Genomic DNA, 21,405 nt, shown 5'->3' on the forward strand with positions numbered 1-21,405 from the left:
ACTGTTGTAGAAAAGTACATTTGCAGACAGGCCCCGAGTTAATCAGTGAATATCATCAACGTGCTCACGGGTTAGACCTGACGCCTACAGTGTGAGGACAGGAGGCGGAAGAGGTGTGTTTTCTACGCTGCACACACACACACACACACACACACACACACACACACTGAAGTTTCCACTAAATGGCGAAAAGGCACAAAGTACAGCAGAGCAGATGGCGTTAGGAAAGAAAGGACGGTAGGAAAAGGGTGCAGACAGTCTGAGGTGAAACCGCTGGACCCTGAACCTGCTCCGCCTCATGTCCGCTCCTTAATCCGAGTGAGGAAAACTTCTCCAGGTCAAAGACGGAAACAAACAGCGATCGGGTCCGTCGGACGTTTTTAAAGCCACAAACTAATGCACGTTAGAGCAGCGACTTGCTCTTCAGACGACCAGGACATTTCGGTGAGTATTGGCTTTGTGTAAATTGTGTATTCTCGCTTGTTACCGAAATGAGCCCAGTAATCCCAGTTTCGTTGGTGGAGTGAGGTTTTCCAGGAGGCCACATGTAGAGAGGCCCCTGAGTGTCCCAGGGCAGGATCAGATGCGGACTAGCTGCTGATGTGTGTCTTGCAGAGATGGGGAACAGCAGCAGCGACAGGTCCACCGGGGGTCAGGGGGACAGGTCATACCGAGATGGACAGCAGGGAGTGAAAGAGACACGTCCCAACATCCTGATGGACAGCACAGAGGACGCAGATCTTTTCCAGAGAGAAGAGCCAAAGGTAGAATAAGTGCTGGTGTCCCACACTGTGGGCTGTGTGTAAAGAAAACAGCCTTTAATGACTTACGAACTGTTTTCTACTTATTTCCATTACAACATAACAATCACACTAATGTCCTGCGTCTTGTTGCTCATTCATTCTTAAATCAATGCAACAATTTAAAATGAAGGTGTTGTGGTGAGGAACACTGGGACAGGATAGACCTACTTTCATTAACATGGCAATATGTTGACATCATGTTATCCAGGCTCCACAGGAATTACAGGAATTTCTGGCCTGGCAGCACGACCTGGAGAGTAACAACAAAAATCCATCACAGGCTAGACCAACCGTGTTCCGCTGGTCCGGGGTCGCCAAAGACGTCTTTGTGTCCGGCTCTTTTAACAACTGGGCCACCAAAATCCCTCTTAACAGGAGGTACGTTCTCAAGATCCCACATGCTTGAACTGAGTTTGTTGGTAAAAATGTAACACGTGATTGTCCATCAAACCCAGTCAGAAAAACTTTGTGGCTATAGTGGACCTGCCCGAGGGAGAACACCAGTATAAGTTTTGTGTCGACGGTCAGTGGACCTTGGATCCTACCGGGGTGAGTGAAGACTTAAAGTTTCAGGGTAATACCCTGATTTCTCTTCTTGGTAAAAACACACAAGCGTCTATATTACGTTTCTCTTTACTCAGGCTGTGACGACGTCTAAAACTGGAACAGTCAATAATGTCATCCAAGTAAAGCGAACAGACTTTGAAGTCTTCGATGCCCTCAGGATTGACTCCCAGGATTCTGCGGACGTCTCAGGTACTGGCACCTGTCTTCATTTAATAATCAGCATATTCAGTGTCTGATCAGGTGAGACCCTTGAGCAAGGTACTGAACCCCCAACTGCTCCCTGGGCGCTGCAGCAATGGCTGCCCACTGCTCTGGGTGTGTGTTCACGATGTGTGTGTTCACCTTGGATGGGTTTAATGCAGAGTTTGGGTCACCATACTTGGCCACAAAGTGACTTTCACTTTTCATGTGGGCTATATTCATCAGCGACATTTTCTAAAACATGCACCTTGAGGATCCTAATTCTTTTAATATGAGGCTGTGTTAAAATTGTCTTACACAATCATTCTTCTCCAGACTTGTCCAGTTCCCCTCCTGGCCCCTACCAGCAGGACGCGTATGTTACCAAGTCAGAAGACAAGCTGAAAAATCCTCCTATCTTACCCCCCCACCTGCTGCAGGTGCTGCTCAACAAGGACACGGGTGTCTCTGTAAGTACGGGCTTGATGTAGGGATTTGTGCATGTCTTACTGTCCTGCACCGCAACATACAATGCAACAGGACACATTTTAGTTGAAGTCACCTCTCTGTTTAAATCTTCTCCAGTGTGACCCGACATTGCTTCCAGAGCCCAACCATGTGATGCTCAATCACCTGTATGCCCTCTCCATCAAGGTAACAAATGTTCCTATGACATATTTGCTTTTATAAGTTGCTGATTAAATTAGAAATGATGGCGTCAGACTGTGGGATGTATGCGTCTCACTGGTTACCATAAACATTATGTGCAACATCTCATGCATGCGCCATCAATTGCTGGAGGAGAGACATGTATGACTTGTGCTGTGTGAAAGGGCATAAATGTTCAGTGGTGTTGTTCTAAACTATATTATCTTGAATGTAACACAGCACCAGGACATTTCTGCTTCTTCTACAACCCTCATTTGCATCTAAATACCCTTTTTGTGTTTTAGGATGGGGTGATGGTTCTCAGTGCAACACACCGGTACAAAAAGAAGTATGTGACCACGCTTCTGTACAAGCCAATATAGAACCACATGATCCAGCCCTGTATTTTGAATTAACATGTTTTTTGTTTTTATTCAGCTGGTGTTGCAAACAGCTGACATTTGGATTGTTGTTGAAACTGGACCTAAGAGTTTTCCTGACTTTTGTCAAAGCTCTTATTGAACCATCCTGTAATCTCATATTTTACATATTTTAGTTGCTGCACAATGTTGGTGCTTTTTTTTCCTCCAGCCATAACTACAACCTATAGGCCTCCTTCTTTATAATCAGTGTACATACTACATAGAACCCAAGAGACTGTCACCTCAAAACAAAGCCTCAGTAGATTCACTGATAAAAGACGATGCAAATGTAAGTTTCCACATTTAGGTGACAAAACTGAATGGGGGAAAAACAGTCAATAAAAGTATCTTGGTGAGATAAACACAGCTGGGAGCTCTGCTACATAAGCCCTGTGTTTATGAGCAAACAGACATGAGGTCACTTAGAGGGTGAAATTCAAGTGGAAGGCAACATGAGCCTCATGTTTTAAATTTTGTCTTTATTTTAAATGTCTGAGTGACATTTAACAGTGATGAAGATGAAATACATTTTCTGACATTTGCTTGTGCATTTTTGTCGGGGGATTGTATAACTCAGCTGGCACAGTGGACTTTGGGATCCAGGTTCTTGTTTTCAGGGTTGTATGTGGCCTGTGCAAAGCAGTGAGCTGCCACCCGGTCACACTCACACACAGCAGCCTGGCACTTGTTGTTAGTAGCTAGAAAGAGACAGAGTTAAGGAAATGAGAGAATACCTGCTGCTCAGTAACGGCAAAATGTAAAGCACACGCTGCCTCCAAATAGCCTGGTTGTGTGCTCTAAATGTATTTGTTTGTAGTGTGGGTTTCATAGCTGTTTAAACAGACTGTAGCTATAGACCAGTCTACTGATAACAGCCTTGTATAAGTCTGTTATTCAGTGAATACTGTACAGGCAGAAATGACTGAGAGTTTGTACAATTGTGAAAAATAGAAGAAAAAGTTTTTCTTTCCCTTAGCTACCTGTAGCTCTGTGTGCCATGACCAACACTTCACAACCAGAGATAAATACAGGATTTTATTTTGGTGGAGGCAGGTTGAAGTTTATTTCTTACCAAAACCGGAATAAGAAAATGAACCTACTGTATGTGTCATCACAGAACATTCCCAGTGTGGATACTTGGATTTGACAAGATTTAAAGGGGCTGCAACCAGCATCAATTTTAATACCTGCAGGAGTCTGTCAAAACACCTTTAGTTTGTCCCTGGCCCAATTCGTACCTGAGCAGGCCACTTGTTGATTTGAGCAGGTGGAATCATAAACCAGGACGTAGGGAAGGTCAACAATGGCTGTGCATCCAGGAGTCTTTCTGCTTGTTTCGTAGCATTTGTCATGAACTTTACAGCACCTAGGCATACAGGTGGGAAGGGAATACACAGTATTTGAGAAAGTCACAGTTTTTTCCATTTATTGTTTTCAAAAGTATGATCGGGAAACTGCTCCATACATGTCCACTTCATCCCGAGGGGTTCCCCTCCCCCCCACGCCACACCAGCAGCCGTAATCATTGTAGTCTAGAGGGCTAACACCAGGCTGGACACACTGGATCATCTGCCCAAACTGCCACAAGGCCTTTGGCAGCAGAGAGCTACTGGCCTTACAAGCTGAAAAAGATGAGAGGCAGGCAAATAGCTAATAATCTTAGCAGTATCCTAATGAAATATACAGACACACCTTTTAGAATAAAGGTTACTGTAAAGGCTTGACACATGTTTGTATGGTCTTACCTGTGAAAGGCAGCAGCAGCAGCAGCAGCAGACGAGCTGTCAGATTCATGACTGCAGTCAAGAAGCTGAAATTTTGGTGCAGTGTGCTTTTATAGAACAGGAGGTGAGGGAGGACGAGATAAGAGGGAAACAAGGGGGTGGGAACTTCAAATGAAGAGTTGCATGAAATATATTAAGAAGGGAATAAACATTTTAAAACATTAAAACAATAAGTGAAGAAAACGGGAAAAACCATGCCCTAAAATGTTCTAGTCAGAAGCCAGGCTGAAGATGTAGGGTGCAGGTTTCATTTGGAAAACATTAATACTGCCAGCTGCTCTGAGGCAGACTGACTTAAGAGCATGAAAACTAAAATCTGCCTCATTGAAGACTTGTGCCAAAGGCCATGACGTGCCGATTCATTGCCTCCCCTTATACATTAAATGCCAAATGTCTTGGTCAGTCTCAAGAATTCATGAGGTTTTCTCAGTTTTATGTCTCAACATCAGTAGGTTTTTTTTTTTTTATTTGTTTTTTGATTTTATTGTGCCATGGTGTGAGTTTCATGTTCATATCATAGAAATCAATGATGAAAAGTTTAAAAAATGTTTACATTACTAAAAGCATAAAGACCCCTTGATATGTGTTGAGTAGTCTTATTAACAGCTCTGGTTAATGTAATCATTCCTTCATGCTTCAGTGGCTGCTGAAGCCTTCAGGTAAATTCAGTGCAGTGATCTGTCTGTTCTGTCTGTGCTCAGTTTGCTTCATGGTTTGTCTCTTCAGACAGAAGCTGAATTTAAAGTAACCGTTATTTACACACAGCTGTGTAAATAACTTGATACTTGACCAGGGTTCCCATGACTTTGCGTTAGACGATGGTGGCATATAAGGACACAGTGCCTGGTGCCACATCACAAAAATACCACAATATTTGTATAAGAGGTGAAGATGCTGTAAGTTCCACAACCAGAACCACACAGATGCAATGTATCATCCCTACACCGAAATACACATCACTGTCACCTGTTGAGTAAGTGCAACAATGTCACAGAAAAATCTACAAACTGTAATACTAAGGGACAGAAAATTAGAAAAGCAGCATTTATAATGGTTTTATTGTCTAAGAAAAGCTTTACAGAAAGGTGTTGGTCCTTTTCTGTGCTCTGCTCCATTAGATATAATATGAGATCCAAAACATATTTTGAGTGTTGACCCATTTTTTCCAACTTGTCAGGCGGGTCATGGTGTTGAGGTGTCAGCAACTGTCTGTCATGCCTTGACTTCACAGATGTACTGGTATTGCAAGTTACAGTCCGCATCATTCCACAACTTGCGTTTGCGTCTTTGAGAGGCATGCAGCTGCCCGCAGTCCTCTCCGTTCTCTCTGTAGTCCCAGTCATCAGGCTGACCTTGATCCCAGAAACTGAACACAGAACAGGTGAAGCAGGAAAGATAAATATGTCCCTTTGTAAACATGTGTTTGTCTTTGTGGTTGTTTGGATTTTCAAGGTTTTCTTACATTGGGGTTGAATTAAAGTCAGTTCCGTCCACCCAACTCCAGTGTCCCTCATGCTCTCTCTCCACAAGTCCAATCCAGTAGTTGAATCTAAGTTCAACAATTTTTGAAATATAGTCCTAGAAATAAAAAAGCAACAGATGATTACTAATCGTATGATGGTTTTGAGGGGTGTTATGCTCTGTGTGCGTCCTCCTTATCAGTGGCCAATGTACACTCATAGTCAGTTCATACTGTAGATCCACTGAAACAGTACAGATACAAACTGGAGTAAACTTAAACCTCACCAGCTCCTCCACAGTGTTCAGAACCAGCAGGTGTCCTCCATGTCCCTGGCACTGCTCCTCTGCTTTTCTCCAGGTCACAGCGGTGGTGGACAGCAGGTAGCAGCTTCTCTGAAACGACGCCCAACCTTCTCTACATGTTCCTGTACATGTTCAAAACAAGTCAGACACTCTGACTGGGAAAAACACTGGATTCTGGTTGAATTGATATTATTCAGTTTTTACCTCTAACTGGGACAAGTTTCTGAAAGTAGACATCCTGCACAGTCATTGCGCCTTTAGTTTGGAAAGCCACAAAAAAAGTTATATAGATGGCATCAGTTGTACAGCTGCATCATTTTATCCAGAGCTCAAAAGAGTTTTGTAATTTTACTTGAACTGGATGATGATGGTTTTCCTCCAGCGCTGATTCTCTCAAGCTGGAGTTTGACATCACTGATTTCTTTGCTTAACTGTGGGACTTTAAAATAAGATATTTGTAAGACAATATTAGGACGACTATCATATACCAGTAATAATGAACCAGTGCCATCTGTTTAAAGTCGTACATTTTATTCCCATGACCATCAACAGAATTAACAGCAGCAGCACCAGGATGCTGTACAGCACAAAAGCCACTATCCTCTTCATGCCTGTTAAAACATTGTCAGACCAGTGTAAGTTGACATCTCAAAAAATGAATCAAAATCAAACGACCTGTACATGTTTTACCTGGTTGTGTGGTTATGTTGTGCACTCCAGGACTGGAGCTGGTATCCGATGATCCAAATTGGTGATACTGAGATTCCATTAGTTACTGAAAGAAATCAGATTCATTTGAATTAAAGGTTTCGTCATCACTGTTAGTGTAGTATATTATTCTCTCTGACTGTAATATTGTCATTTGCAGTTTGGAAAAGCTTAAACTTAATCCAAATATTCAGTCCTCGGACAAACTGAGATTTTCAGTGTGTGGTGGCAAAAAAGAGGTCAGGTGTTTTCAGGTCAAATATGTTAAATATTAATAGCTCAGTAAAGAGACTTCTGCTGTTACGAACTAAACATTTTCAAAGATATGCAGCAAATTTTACTGAATACCTTACTAAATTTAAATTACACCATTAATGCATTGCCTTCATTGATATCTTAACGCTTCAATTATTAATAAATGTTTTCATTAGACACATGACAGTAAATAATACATATTTCTATAGAGTTATGAAATTCTCTAAATGCTGAAAAGGATGCTAAGACATTTGAAGAACAGAAACTCTGCTAATAATGTGAAGATTTATGACTCACCTGTATCAGCCAGAATATCCCTAAATTTCTTTGTTTGGACTCTGACCAGGAGATAAGAGAAAGTCCTCCCCTTCTGAATTTTAATGACAGGACATGTTTTCTAGTGGACCTTAATTATTAAATCATTAATAGTCAGGGTGTTCCCTAAGCAGAAACAGTGAGTTATGATGTGAGCTGTCCACCATACATTTATTTTGCTTTCATCCATACTGCAGGTTTGAGTTGCCACTATGCATGTCTGTGAGTGAAAACATATTGCTCCTCACCTTTGAACTGTCAAGTCTATTTTAATAGTAAGGATTTAACATAAACAGTGGTTCTCCTGTGACCACTTACAGAGTGCATCTATAAAGTATGTATGTATGTAACTTTTCTATTTTTAGATCGAGGTTTTAAACCGAACTGCAATTCTTGACTATTAAGCGAAAAAGCCTAGTACTGATTTTCAAAACTAATCACATTTAGCCCCCAAGAGTCATCTTATGACTCTTGTGCTAACATCAAGTTTAGGAAAGCCAGTGGTGATTAGAAACAGATGCTTCAAAGCTTTACTGCTTAACTTGGGCAGTTAATATATTTGTTACATCTCGTCAGTTTATTTTCTAACTTACCTTGTAGTTGTCATTTATTTTCCTGTAAATAGTTACTATCATTTGAAACTTTACATGATATATAACTTTTAAACACAGTACAATAGATATTCATAATGGATATATTTTTGAAGTTATTTATCAGTGCAGTGTTAGAATGTAATTAAATACATTTACCTTGTACTTGTGACCCCTTATAAGCAGTGACTAATTATCACCTTTTAGATGTCTACGAGTTATTAGCTGTTCTAACATGAATCAAGCTACAGGCAACATTAACAGGTTTAGACTAGCTCCACCTTTTTAGTATATACTAGATATAAAATATCCTTAATGGTTTATTTGCAGGAACCGATGTGCTTTGTATTAGTTTTAAAAAGAAGGGTTTTAAATATAATTTGTGTTAGTACTTCTGCACAATATTTTAAATGCAGCTCTTGTTGCAACAATCGATTTTATTTTGTATTTTCCTTTTTTCTTATTTGCTGAAACTCAACGTCAGTTCTCCGCGCCGCCGCTGGGGGAGCGCTGTCCAGTTGTGACCTCACATGTATTTATCGATGACGTCTTCCGGTTTTAGCGTATCTCAGAAAGGTTGGAAAATGGCGGCTGTTGGTCGTTTGTCCCCTCTGTTGTTGAGGTCTGTTTTGACCCAGGTGCGGCGTCAGCTCTCTGCAGCTGCTGCTGGACACGGGGAGCAGTCAGGTAGTAGTCGTCTCCGGTTTAAAGTCACCGGCTGAGTTTAGTGTAACGACGACAACGTTACGTTTTGACAGTGACCTTGCTGAGCTAGCGTTAGCTGAGCTGTTAGCTTCACCTTATTGAGCAGCCTGAAATAATTATGGTTCTAACTTTATACGTCGTGGTTTCAGCCTGTCGTTCCGATAAGTGTCGGTACTGTCGCTCAGGAAGCCTTGGCGACACTACATTTCACTTTGGTACTTTTAAGGTTAGAGCAACAGCATTGTCATGAACTGCTTTACTCGTCTGTCATCGTCTGTTTTCGGCTTTAAGAGGAATTAAACCAGTCTGCTGCCTTTTACTGGTTTAACTGGGCAGTGAGAGGCTCAGTCTGGGACCTCTTTAACGGTCTGCATCGACCTTAGTCTTTTTACAGCCAGACCAGCGTTTCCAGGTCTGCTGCTGTTTGTGTAGATTAGTCCACGTTTTATATGGGAGCTCGAATGATTTTCTGCATATCAGCTGCTCTCCTACATTAGAGTTTAGTCAGGAGCAGACTAGTGGCATTAAGGCTTCAAACCAAACGTACCATGGTGCAGATTCATAACAGTGTAAAGGAACTTAATTGAATATAGTATGTAGAGTCCTTACGTCCCCGGGTATTGTTCGGATGTATAATGTTTTTGTTTATTAAACTATCCATTGTCCTTATCTTCTAGCCAAGACATGGAAGCTACTGACTTTCCTGGTTGCCCTGCCTGGTGTTGGGGTGTGCATGTTGAACACGTTCCTGAAAAGCCAGCACCATGGCCACGAGCAGCCAGAATTCGTCCCTTATCCCCACCTTCGTATTCGGACAAAGGTCGGTCTTTGTGCAACATAAATAATTCATATTGCCATCTAAAGTGCCACTCTTGTGAATGTTTAGATTTAATAATGTGGTTTATTTTACATTCTTACAGCGTTTTCCTTGGGGAGATGGCAACAAAAGCCTTTTCCACAACTCACATGTGAATGCATTGCCCGATGGCTATGAGGGCCACGAGTAAACCCTCACTCCAGACCTCATCACCGACACAGGGACCAGTCTTCCCTCATAATTTGTTACTGGACCACACTCCCATTCCCAGTCTACTTTTCCATCTTTGTTGTGTTTACCTCCGTGCTCTCAACATGGGGCACCCGAACCAACAGTACCTTGGCTCTGGACCATTAAACAAAATGTCAGCTTAAACCGAATTCACATAAATAAAATAACTATTATTACCTCAACTCATATTTCATTTATTGTGTTGATGTTATGGAGTTTGATCATGGTTCTGTGGTTATTTATACAAATAGCTTCTTTTTCACAAGAGACAGCAGTAGAAGAAACACGAGCATGAGTGAGCATTGGTTTCTGTTTCAGACTCATGATATTGTGCCTGATGGCTCATCCTGACACACTGGCTTATACTGGAGACATTGCTTATGATTCTAGTATTGCCTTTGTCTTTCCTACTCTGTGTCTCCTGGCAAAATGGTTTTTCTGCTGTCGTACAAGTTAGCAACATCCCTCACTATAAGTAGTGTGTTCTTCCAGATTATTTCACAGTGCTTCTCTGTGAATAATGCTTGTCCCACTTTGACACTCCCCAGGCTATAAATGCTTCCTAAGCTAAGAATACAGCACAATGGGCCTTTTCAGCATCAGATATTGATTTGGCAGGTGTTAGTGATAAGACATTAACGATGGTTCAGTTCACTGTAACTGTCCCAGAGAGCCAGCATGCACAACACCATGACCCTGAGTCTGAAGCAGCTGAACGGAAGCCATTGTTAATTTTATTTGCACTTGTGCTGTGCAACAACACATGCAGCAGGCCTAAACCTAACCCAGCCTGCTTGACCCCTTTGAAATGTGACAGCAGACCAAGCATTAAAGATACAGTACTCTTAAGTGGACTTTATTCATCATAGGGCAGTGTTATTATGTTTTATTGTACACAGTATTTTTAGCTGCACCAAAGTCCCATGTGCGACATTATTTATTTCTGATGCTCTCGACCTGTCACACGTGACTGGCTTTGTTACAGACTCCACCTCTGTCACATGAACGCGCCTTAAGCCGAATTAGAAAATCCGGGGTTAACAAAGCTCCTCGATACCTAGCTTCATGACACCGGCTATCTTTTCCTCGGTGCCGCCGTTTGGACAGTCATTTAAATTGTGAGGCATGCCGCAAGTAGCTGTCGCTTTGATTAAACTCGGGTTTATTGCGTTTCATGACCGCGAGTGACGATTTGATTAGTAAATCTAGCATTCAAACATCTCGGATAACTGCGCGCACCCGCTCCGCCATAAAGGGGAGATCAGTCGCTCGCCGAGACCCGGATCACAGTTCATGAACACAAACACACAGGTGAGGAGACGCCGCTCATAATAAACTGCACAGAGACAACTTTTCTTTACTCTCACGAATATATGTTTACAGTTCTTCTCCTTCTGTGCTTTATAGATGATGAAAAAACACGAGAGGGCTCATTTTTTCAGCTCTAAGGAGCAGGAGCTCATTCTGAAGTTGTATGAAGAAGAAAGAGAAATACTCACAGCCAAATCCAACACTACCAGCGCCTCTAAACTGAGAGAGGAAGCCTGGCAGAGAATTGCTAATAAAATAAATGAGTAAGAGGACTTATTAAAAAAAAATCATATTCTAATTGAACTTTACTATTATAAGTCAAGTGAGCTAATGAGTAATATCAGCTTTACTGACACATAAAAATTGTCTTATTTTTCATGATTTTCCAGGGTGTCGGACAGTGGCTACAAAAGGACGTGGCAGCAAGTCAAAGTCAAACATAAAAATATAGTGCAAACAGGTACCCTTGTTACTGCAAGTCTGTATTTCCAGGGATATAACGTCCAGGACAGTGTTTTACGTTTCTCGTCTGTCCTCATGCAGCAAGAAGAAGAAGGGCCGAGGTGATGAGGAATGAAGAGGGGTCAGCAACACCGTCGCTGACCTCCGCCGAGGAGGATGTGCTGCAGCACAAAGACAGCAGGCTGAGGGTGGAGGTCCTCCCTGGGGGTGCCTGTATTGAGCCACTGACTGGGTCTGATAGTTCTTTCATTAGTGGTAGGTGAAGTTCGTCTTTCATAAAAGCCCATCTGGAATTGACCACATAGCTTAATTTAATGTTGGCCCCGCCGCTACAGTGTCAGGCCACCCTGTGCTCCTCCTGCCTGTAACAAAGACAGAACCAGAGAGCTTGAGCAGTGACGAAACAGATGTCAGTGATACACATTTCGAAAGGGTAAGTGCCTCTGAACATGTATGTTTTTAAGCTTTGGTTTTTGAATAACTGACATCGGGACTTGGTTATTTTTGTAGGATGTACACAGCAGCAGCTTGCAGGAGAGGGCATGTGCTACGGCTGATGACAGATGTGCAGAGGTGAGGCTCATGGTTCATCAGTAGTGGGCTATGGGTACAACAATAAGAAGAATATGAGCACATATGTTGTTTCATTTCTCTTACAGAAACAGACAGAGGACATTCGGGCCCTTTACTGCAGTTACCTCAAAAAGGAGATAGAGAACCGTGACCAACAGATGGCATACAGAGCACTTAAAATGAGGAAGTTGGAAAAAGAAATCTTATTACTTGATAAGCAGCTGATATGACTATGTAAAGAAATCCAGGTGTATTTTTTATCATACTATTGTAACATATTAAAGCAATATTGAGATAGATGAGTAGTTAACACTTACTGTAGGCTACTCAAGTACAGCCCTGTGCAATATCACAAAAATGGTAATTAGTCATCTTGCAATAATTGTATTGTGTTAAAGCTGAAATGTAGGACATATAATCTCATGTATAATTTAAAAATAAACTGGTTAGATAGACTACATTGAAAATGTAGGCCCCAAAGTAAAACCTCATTGCAAAAAAAATGCAGTGATTGGTTTTAGCAGTGATTTCTACTTAAGGCTAATTAATCATAAATTAACCTGTGAACACAACAGTGATCTCAGCTTTGGCCTGGGTTGTATCTAATGCAACATGGCCAGATAGCTTATTTTAATGTCAGGACGTGAACATGTTAAAAACCAGACTGTGAGACTTCATAAAGGTGAGAGAAGTTATAAACATCATTAAGCTATGGAACAATAAGCTGAAACACAGATGCAGCAGGAGTTAGGAGGAATAGAAAGAAAAGCAGAAAATCACAATTTACCCGTCCTTGCATTGAAAACAGATGGGTAAGTGCTTGTGACCATGCACAAGCATTAGCTGTGTTTAATTTTCACAACATTTTTCCAGTTGTTTCAGTAACTGATCAGAGATTACAAAGGACATGAAGTGATCTTCTGCAGGCAGCCCTGAAGGAAGAAACCATTACCCACAAAACAACTGTTCTGTTGTAAGAAATTGCTTCAGTCACATCATCTATCAGGTAAACTCATGTTGCCTTCACCAAACACACACATAGTTTGCGGAATTTGCTGTTCTGCTACTAGGTTGATTAAATTTCCTACAGTTCATCAGAGCCTTTAGTGTTATCGCAGTATTGCACTGTACACTCAGCAGTGTGTATTTGACAGGACATCAAGATGAATAATTTATTATTTTCTCTTTTTTGATACCTATCTCTACATTTCAGGAGAAAATAACTGGTTATAACACTTAAAGAAAGTAATTTCATATTTGGGTGCAAATATTTTGTGGTCAGACCGTTAGTAATTACCCTGCTGAGGCTCCGTCAGGTCTGCACTTCTGCCATCCTCACTTCTAATTTTAGAGGCTTTTGTCTTTGAGTGTGCTCTTCAGCAAATGAAGCACATGCTCAGTTGTACTGAGGTCAGGCTAGTCAAGACCTTTGTGGTTGTCTTGTCTATAGACACAGACCACATGTCACTCAGCTTTAATACTTGTAATAAAATGTGGAATTTATAACTAATGTGAAGAATAACAAAAATGAACTTGAAACTGATTTCCACCACCAGCAGCATATGCTTTATATATCCTGCATTAGAAATGATGCTATTGCTGTAAATCATATAATTTCCACTGTGGAAGGTCTCCCTATAATAATAATTATAATCTATTTAAATGCTGATAGACACTGTTAATGTTTAACGTTCATTTGCAAATGAATTCAGTTTGTTATGTTTGCAGGTGCCACATGCTCTGATCAGCTTTGCCTTTCTGTTCCACTTTTCTGCAAAGAAATGAATTAAACTCAAATGCACTTAAAGCTGTTTCATTTTACTGTCACACCGAAAGCTTCTTTTCACTTCTGAGTTATTTTAAAAAAACAGCCCTTTGTCCTATTTATTAGTTTGATATTGCTTCTAATTATGTCTATTTAAATGCATGGATGAATTAATGTGATTGACGTTTTTTGTTATTTATATTTGCATGCACTATAATGCAGAGGTTTTTGAGATGTGAATCGAGATGCTGTGCACTTTGTTCAGTATAACACCAGTGGCCTGTGAAAATGATGATTTTGGTTAAAGGTGAATTCTGATCGGTTTTAGAAAATACTGTAAATAAAGGCCGTTTCATGTGGAGTGAGGTTCTTATTGCAGGCATTAGGCTGAGGAAATGTAAACATGAAGTGAATCCCATCCACGGTGCCCACTTCTCGGTTCGTGCGTGTCTCGGCTGCAGCAGGTGACTGTCACACAGGTCTGGGCGGCTCCGCACTCACGCACGGACACTGAGGTTTGGGCAAATGCAAAATGGCGGAGTGGACAGGGGCTTGTCGGGGACACAACAGGCGGATTTAGGGTCTAAATACGTACATTTGTACTCGAGCTCTGACTTGTGAACAGATGCGACATATTCGCAAAGCAGCTGGCTCCAGTTCGGTCGAGCTTTATGCAGCCATTGGCTGAAAGGGCTGTGCGCGTCCACCACCAGACAGACATCCACAATCCAGCACAGAGAGCAGGATCCATGATGGCTGCAGGGGAAGGCTCTTACACTGAAGCCTCGTTTATACACCGTATGTTGCCTTTTAATATCGCAGTGCATGGTTGTGCTGTGCTTGTCGTGCCTGTTATAATCAGCGTTCATTTGTATTTATTTAATGCAGACGATATGAGAAGCCCGGGATGTCCATAATTATGACAACATATTATATTTGATTACATTTTATTTGTTTACAGCTATTGATCACAGAATATTCACTTATAGTTGAATTTGAAGGATAAAGACTCGGGACCTTTAAACTCATACGAACAAAAGACTTTATATTGCAGAGATGATCACAGTCAGTATCCACATAGGCTACATTAAAAAAAAAAATCATATTCAGAATTTATATTTACTGCACTGTCAGCCCCTGCAGTTGAAATGGATGAGGATGAAACAGTTCCAGATGTTGCAGAGAAACTGTACAGAAATTGTGCAGCACTTTGGCCAACTTTGTTGACTTTTATTTATTTATTTATTTAATAGGGATAGTGCACATTAATGTACATCTGTATTAAGATGTAAACATGCCGGAATACAGCTAAAATGCTAATTTGCATCAATAGTCCCTAGGCAGGTAATAATAACATGTAACAACTAAGACATATGTACACATATAGGACATATAATACATACATAAATGTGCTTTATAAATACAATTTGATTAAAGATGAATAAACTTATCAAATAGTATGTTAGAAATGTAACAATAACACATTAAAACTACTGCTATTACTACTAATACAATCAACAACAATGATGACAATAATATAACATTATTAGTGTAACCTACTCAGTTGCTGTAGGTCACATATGTACAATATCAAAGTAGTCCGACTTAATTGTACTTTAAATTGAAACATTATATAATGTACTTCTCCACTATGTTTCAGAGGCACTGTGAACACAACATATATCTCATATCATTTCTACACTAGTATAACTTCATAAAATATGATGAATTACTATGAGCTGGAAGTGCTCAGGCATATATATAGTCATTTATTCAGTCAGCTGTAAAATGCTGCCTGCACAGTAAAAGTTTGAATGCAGGACATTTGACTTTAATGAACCTTGTGCACCAGGGTAGTGCTATTTAAATCAGACAGAGTAAACTCAGCCTTACAGTAACGGAGCTGTGTTTGTGAATGGCGCACTCTTTTGTCCCTTTGAGCTTGCCGTACTTTCACATGACTTCCACTACTTGTGACTACTTGAATCCAACTAACAGCCGAGGCTTTGTTTTGGCTTCGTCTCCAGCCTGTTGGACTAGAAATACACGGACACCAGGCGACTGATGTCTGAGAAGCTTTTTCGTCGGTGATGGCTGAGCTTATGCCGTCAGACTCAAGAAGGTATCGTATAAAAAGACGCAGTTCCTGATTCTGATTGTTTACTACATATAGGCCCATGTACAGGGTGGACACAGTCAGTAACATCAGACATTACTGTACCTCCAGCGTGTTTAACACGGGACACTTCATGGTCAATGAGCTGCCATTCACAGTGTGTCTGCTTTAATATCCACCACACCTGGGACATCAGCCTACTGTAGCATCACAAGACCAACTATAATCCAAGTTCACATTTGGCTTCTTGTAAAGCAGAAGAATAAAACAATGGAATAAAACATCATCTTGTCTATAAATTCTGTCACTGTGTACCAGATACACTGCTCTGAAGCCTGTGAAAGCAAACCTGACTGATTTTTAGTCAGGAAATGGAGAATTGATTTATTATTATCGTTTTCAGGTGTAGTTATTTCTTCCTGTATGATGGATCCAAGGTCAAAGGAGAGGGCGACCCCACACGAGATGGAATCTGCTACTTCTATCCTGAAGAGGTTTGACTCACACATGTGCTGCAAGTCTGGTTCTGTGGTGGATGGTTAAATGATGACTATGATGAGGATTTATATTTGAATTCACAGGTGTTATTTCTGTAACCTTAAAGTTGATAATGCTTCTGTCAGACCTCTTTGGATAAGCAGGAGCTGCTCTGTGGACAGCTTGCTGGGGTGGGCCGCTGCGTCTCTGAGCTTTCCTCCTCTCCTGTGCGTGTACTGAGGCTTCGCCGCAACAAATTCGCCATCCGTATGAAAGATGAGTTCTTTTGGGTGAGTCTGTCCACAGGTGGTCCAGCAGCAGCTTTTCAAGATTTCTTACTTTTGGCCTGAATGGACCTGATGGTTATTTTGGGGGGCATGTTAATTTTTTCCCTCCCAGGCACTGGGCTGCTCAGCAGAGGTCCCCACCATCCGAGTCTGTGAGCTCCTGGATCAGCTAATAAACCTTTTTTGTTTCTACAATGGCTCCGTCCGACAGAGCTACCAGGTGCAGTCTGCAGTTTTGTCAGTTTTGTCCTAGAGCTGTCTTAAATGTTGCAAGGCTGGTCTGTTCCTCTGGAGTGTCCTTTTGTTAAGGAGTACTTGCATCAGCATCACAACACAGACATAGGTCATGGAAAGAGCAACTCACAAAAGCTAGAAGTCAAAATCCCAATAAAAGAGAAACAAGGCACCAGTTTGCCTGTATATTCTTTCAGACATGTAATGTTTATCTCTGTACGCTGTCGTTTGAACTTTGCTTTGCACTGTAGCGGAACAGTCGAGAAACTCTGGCTGCCCGCTGGGCACAGTACCTCTCACACCTGCAGTCTGGATCCTCAGAGCTCCAGCACATCTTCAGCTGCTTGAGGACCATTGACTCAACCAATGTACGTACAAAGTCCTGCATTTATTCTGCAGTGGCTTCTCTAATGCTGCTTCTGCTTACAGACAGGATATGACCATGTCACAGTTTCCTCTGGTGTTGCATAGTCCCTCATTATGTCTTAACAAAGACGCACTTATTGTACTGAGATAATACAGTTAGATATGCACAAGCTGCAATTTCAATAAATCCTGGATTATTCTGACCCATTAGCACTTGATACATGAAATTACAACATATGCTTTATCTTATCATCTGGTTTTACAAAACCCATTGTGAGACGAGGCTGTCACATGACAGCATAAATGATATAAAGACTTAAATAATTATATCCCAACATTCACAAGTGTCTTGGTGATAGTTATTTTTCTTACAACTTGTTATATTCCATATTTCAGTTCATGTGTTTAGAAACCGAATATGTTTGTTCTCAGGTTGACCCACTTCTGCTGCTCAAAGCCGCCCTCATCCTTCAGGCCTGTCAGCGCTGCCCTCTGGTGTTAGCAGGCTGTATCCTTTTCAGAGGGAGGTAGGCTGCATTTTGACAATACCCACCTATTAGCAAGAGAGTTTTCCTGTGTGACAGTTTGAAACCAGAGTTTTTTTGTGTTTTCTCCACAGAGTTGTAAGCACACAGATGTCTCCAGAGCTCACGATGAAGGTCATGGTTTATGAGAGTGAGAACTACGCCAAGGTAGGAATTAAGTCCAAATGTAAAACTGTTCTCATGAAAGGCCCCTAAACACGTCACCATTAGAGCAGCTGAGGATAAAACATTTGAAAGAGTAAATACACAGTATATACACAGTCTTGGACTAACTTATTTATTAAACTGAATGATTGCAAAAACAAACTATTTACGCTACGCTAACCAGCTGCTGGCTCCTATTAATCATCTTTAGATTTAATAATGAACATTTCTGCAATCTGTGGATGGATTCATTTGTCCTGTATTCTAATGTTACCATTTTCACCCTTGTAAATGTCGATTTCCCCCATTTTTCCTCCAGCTCTTCGTTTTGGAGTCTCAAGATGTGTCTCAGTTTTTCCATTACAAGTGTTTTTTAAAGCAAATATTAGGCATTGGTCCTTTTTCAGGGGCACTATCCTGTCCTGGTTGCTTGTAATAATACATTTATAATATTACATGTTACTTTAACATGATTTTAACTGTATATATGTTCATTATTTCTCATTACGATCTTCAGAGAAACTACATAGATAAAATGCCAAACTGCTCATCGCTCCAGCTTCATGTATAAATATGAGAGTGGTGTCAGGACTCTCACCTAGCTCTCAGCGAGACACAACAAAGATTACTATTCCTTTAACTGAACAGGTGATGATCCAGTTTCATGGTTGTGATTTAGGTCCAGAGGCCCAACGGACCGAGCACCTCTAGCTCATTCGGCGGTGACGTCAGCTCCACTACAGTCTTCCTAACCATGTCTGAGCTCCAGGACCTGCAGTCTGCTCCTGTCGACAAAGACTTCAGGTAGCGTCCTCCCTTCCAGTTATTTTGGTTACAGAAGGTATTTGACTTAGAAAGTTTCTTAAAACAGGAGACCTATGTAACATTTCAAGAAACTTTATATTTCAAACTATTTTTCCACTCATCCAGTTCCCATTCCACTCCACACAAAGACGCGCACCCAAAGAAGACCCGCCTATCAAGAACCTTATCTGAACTGGCCTTCTCGGGGTCAGATTCATTTGGTCCAGGTTCCTCCCAGTCTCCCCAGAAGGTGTCCCTCAGCCATTGCTTATCAGAATCGGATAATTCTGTGTTTAGCCCAGCTGGATCACAGAGCACCGCCGATCCATTTAACCCCTCACCACAGCCTCTGAAGCATCAGTTCTCAAGTGGAAACAACTCTGAAGACACACTATATGAGTCATGTTATCACAGTTTTCACAGTGAGGGAGCTGGAGGCAGCCGGATACATAGTGAAGGAGGAGACGGCTCTGTGTTTGAAGAAAACTCCCACCTCAGTGCAGGTGGAGGGGATGGAGATACAGCTTGTGAGATGATGGTCAAGTGTGGGAATGAGGAGTCATGTGACGATAAGGTGATGGTAGGAGAGAGCGGGGCTGGAAATGAGACGACACAAGACCACAGGACAGACCGAGATCCGCCTCCTCCTTGCCCTGACAACACAGACGAGAGTCCTCTGGTCCCGATCACACTGTACCAGCACCGGGTTAAAGGCCTGGTGCTGGCTCTGCTGGTGGAGCCTCACTTTTTGAGTGACACACCTTCTATGGAGGAAGTGGTGAGAAACAAAACCTTTCTACTAACTGATCTTTTTACATTATCACACTGAAGGTTTCACCTTGTTTCTTTTGTCAAGTGGAACAAAAAGAAGCCACATGACACAGCTAATGTAATGCATTACAATGTCTGCCACTATGTTTCACTGCTGGGACTCATTAAAATTTGAAACAGAGACATCAAGTTACTTGTCTCAGTTTTTAAGTAGGAGTGCACTAATGTGCCTTTGTAATGCTAATATATATATATAGTTCTGTCAGCCAGTCAGCTCTGCCTTTATGTGTCCAGTATCACAGCAGCCTGGCATCACTCAATGGACTAGAAGCCCATCTCAGGGCCATCTCTCCAGGGGCCCCGGGCACTCCAGGACCCTACATCTTTGCCCATTATGACAGTATTCAGAGCACGCTGACAAGTAAGCCCCCAGAATACTCACACATGTCTCTTTTTACTGTCTCTTTCTGGGGGGTGGGGGGGGTACTTTATATTTGTCTTTGCATCAGCTAACGACTGATTAGTAAGACTGTGATCAGCAGGCCTTTGTGCTGCAGGCAAGCCTGTCCAGGTTAATGTGCCCCTGTTAATGTGTGCCTCTGCAGCCAACCTGTCTGGTCGACCAGAGGGAGCCCCAGAACATCCTTTTGTCAGAGCCACCTCACTTCTTCACTCGCATTTCTCTAACACTGAAACTCTGCAGGAGGCTATTATCAGGTCAGTACGGTAGGGACGTGATGGTTGGGGGGTTTCTCATCCTTTTCATGGCTCCTCAAGTCAAATTCGGGGGTGGGGGCTGGATCTCTATTTGTCTGTCATCACATCCCGCTCATCCTAAATGTCCTTCCTGTGCTTGCCGTGATCACACTCCAGTAACTCGCATTTACCAGAAAGACAGAGCTTTATTATGTCTCTTTATTATCTCACTCTGCTCTTTTCTTGTTGTATGTCATTATTCTGCATGCTTGAAATCTAAATGCCTGTGACATTTTCACCACAGGAGTGCTGGCGCAGCTGTGTATGGGACTAGTAGCGTGGCTCACGAGACTTATTTCCAGCAGCACGGGGGATCACTGAGGAATTCGGGCATCCCTAACCACCAAGACAGCGCTTTCTCACTGCCCAGCAAGGCTCGACACAGACTGCTGAAGCACGGAGTTAACCTGCTCTGACACAGCAAACACTGTGACGTCTGCTGTGAAGAGGAGCCGTGTTTGGTTATGATATGAAGAACTGCTCTGTGAGTAACCTTAAAATCAACATAGAAAACCAGAAGATAAGACTTAATCTGTTTCCCTGTTTTGTGACTTTGCTTTTTTTTAAAAAAAAAAACAACTTGTATCTTGATTATGAATTTTCTACAGGATGTTGGGTGAACATTAGATGAAGTGAGATCTAATCACAGCTTTGGTTATTTCCATTGTTTGACTACAATTTGTTGAGTTTTTATACTAAAACACATGAGCTTTTCTCTCTTAAACTGTAGTTTTGCAGTAATAAGCTACTGGTCTCACGCTGCACACTTTTTCAAACTTTATCACTTCACAAATATTTTTCCTGTTGAGTCACATCCCAGTGAATTTAAGAGGAAATGTGGACTAAAGCCAGATGAAGTGGCTGTGCTTTTGTACAGAATCATGCTTTCCCTTGATGCACATACTGTAAAACTGTATTTGGTTTATTACAAAAAAATATGCCAGATAGTTTTTATAAAATATATATTTATTTCAGATCAACTGCCTGGTAAATAAAACGTGTTTT

General features: G+C 41.5%; 6 protein-coding genes across 9 annotated transcripts; 4 read left to right on the top strand and 2 right to left on the bottom strand.

The window, feature by feature from the left end:
* The first annotated feature begins 96 nt into the window (after positions 1-96).
* Positions 97-4,982, top strand: prkab1b (protein kinase, AMP-activated, beta 1 non-catalytic subunit, b). The gene is made up of 8 exons (XM_026321666.2): positions 97-444; positions 616-764; positions 1,012-1,181; positions 1,259-1,352; positions 1,445-1,559; positions 1,887-2,020; positions 2,136-2,204; positions 2,504-4,982. The coding sequence occupies exons 2-8, from the start codon at positions 618-620 to the stop codon at positions 2,579-2,581; spliced, it is 807 nt and encodes a 268-aa protein (XP_026177451.1). The 5' UTR covers positions 97-444; positions 616-617; the 3' UTR covers positions 2,582-4,982.
* Positions 3,080-4,414, bottom strand: pla2g1b (phospholipase A2, group IB (pancreas)). Its single transcript, XM_026321669.2, has 4 exons — positions 4,366-4,414; positions 4,086-4,242; positions 3,859-3,986; positions 3,080-3,318 (listed from the first exon to the last, which is right to left on the bottom strand). Exons 1-4 carry the CDS (start codon positions 4,412-4,414, stop codon positions 3,194-3,196), a joined length of 459 nt encoding a protein of 152 aa, XP_026177454.1. The 3' UTR covers positions 3,080-3,193.
* A 519-nt stretch (positions 4,983-5,501) lies between the features above and the next one.
* On the bottom strand, positions 5,502-7,494 carry LOC113138854 (C-type lectin domain family 4 member E-like). Of its 2 annotated transcripts, XM_026321667.2 has the most exons (8): positions 7,429-7,494; positions 6,859-6,943; positions 6,696-6,779; positions 6,521-6,607; positions 6,373-6,423; positions 6,151-6,290; positions 5,867-5,982; positions 5,502-5,770 (listed from the first exon to the last, which is right to left on the bottom strand). In XM_026321667.2, exons 2-8 carry the CDS (start codon positions 6,935-6,937, stop codon positions 5,617-5,619), a joined length of 711 nt encoding a protein of 236 aa, XP_026177452.1. In that variant the 5' UTR covers positions 6,938-6,943; positions 7,429-7,494; the 3' UTR covers positions 5,502-5,616. The 2 variants fall into 2 exon arrangements, with proteins under 2 accessions (XP_026177452.1, XP_026177453.1); XM_026321668.2 differs by lacking the exon at positions 7,429-7,494 and having other exon boundaries at positions 6,859-7,025.
* A 1,080-nt stretch (positions 7,495-8,574) lies between these two features.
* Positions 8,575-9,971, top strand: cox6a1 (cytochrome c oxidase subunit 6A1). The gene is made up of 3 exons (XM_026321745.1): positions 8,575-8,723; positions 9,419-9,561; positions 9,662-9,971. Exons 1-3 carry the CDS (start codon positions 8,579-8,581, stop codon positions 9,746-9,748), a joined length of 375 nt encoding a protein of 124 aa, XP_026177530.1. The 5' UTR covers positions 8,575-8,578; the 3' UTR covers positions 9,749-9,971.
* An 826-nt stretch (positions 9,972-10,797) lies between these two features.
* On the top strand, positions 10,798-13,974 carry LOC113139052 (uncharacterized). Of its 3 annotated transcripts, XM_026322003.1 has the most exons (8): positions 10,798-11,100; positions 11,197-11,363; positions 11,490-11,560; positions 11,644-11,817; positions 11,898-11,995; positions 12,073-12,135; positions 12,222-12,383; positions 13,009-13,974. In XM_026322003.1, the coding sequence occupies exons 1-7, from the start codon at positions 11,083-11,085 to the stop codon at positions 12,363-12,365; spliced, it is 735 nt and encodes a 244-aa protein (XP_026177788.1). In that variant the 5' UTR covers positions 10,798-11,082; the 3' UTR covers positions 12,366-12,383; positions 13,009-13,974. The 3 variants fall into 3 exon arrangements, with proteins under 3 accessions (XP_026177788.1, XP_026177787.1, XP_026177790.1); XM_026322002.1 differs by having other exon boundaries at positions 12,222-13,974; XM_026322005.1 differs by lacking the exon at positions 12,222-12,383.
* Positions 13,975-15,842: 1,868 nt separating this feature from the next.
* hps4 (HPS4 biogenesis of lysosomal organelles complex 3 subunit 2) lies at positions 15,843-21,380 on the top strand. The gene is made up of 12 exons (XM_026322413.2): positions 15,843-16,022; positions 16,420-16,510; positions 16,640-16,783; positions 16,893-17,000; positions 17,266-17,382; positions 17,813-17,907; positions 18,000-18,072; positions 18,749-18,873; positions 19,000-19,651; positions 19,939-20,065; positions 20,250-20,361; positions 20,645-21,380. The coding sequence occupies exons 1-12, from the start codon at positions 15,991-15,993 to the stop codon at positions 20,814-20,816; spliced, it is 1,848 nt and encodes a 615-aa protein (XP_026178198.1). The 5' UTR covers positions 15,843-15,990; the 3' UTR covers positions 20,817-21,380.
* Positions 21,381-21,405: the final 25 nt, after the last annotated feature.

Source organism: Mastacembelus armatus, chromosome 9 (assembly GCF_900324485.2).
Source record: "Mastacembelus armatus chromosome 9, fMasArm1.2, whole genome shotgun sequence".
Classification (NCBI taxonomy): Eukaryota; Metazoa; Chordata; class Actinopteri; order Synbranchiformes; family Mastacembelidae; genus Mastacembelus; species Mastacembelus armatus.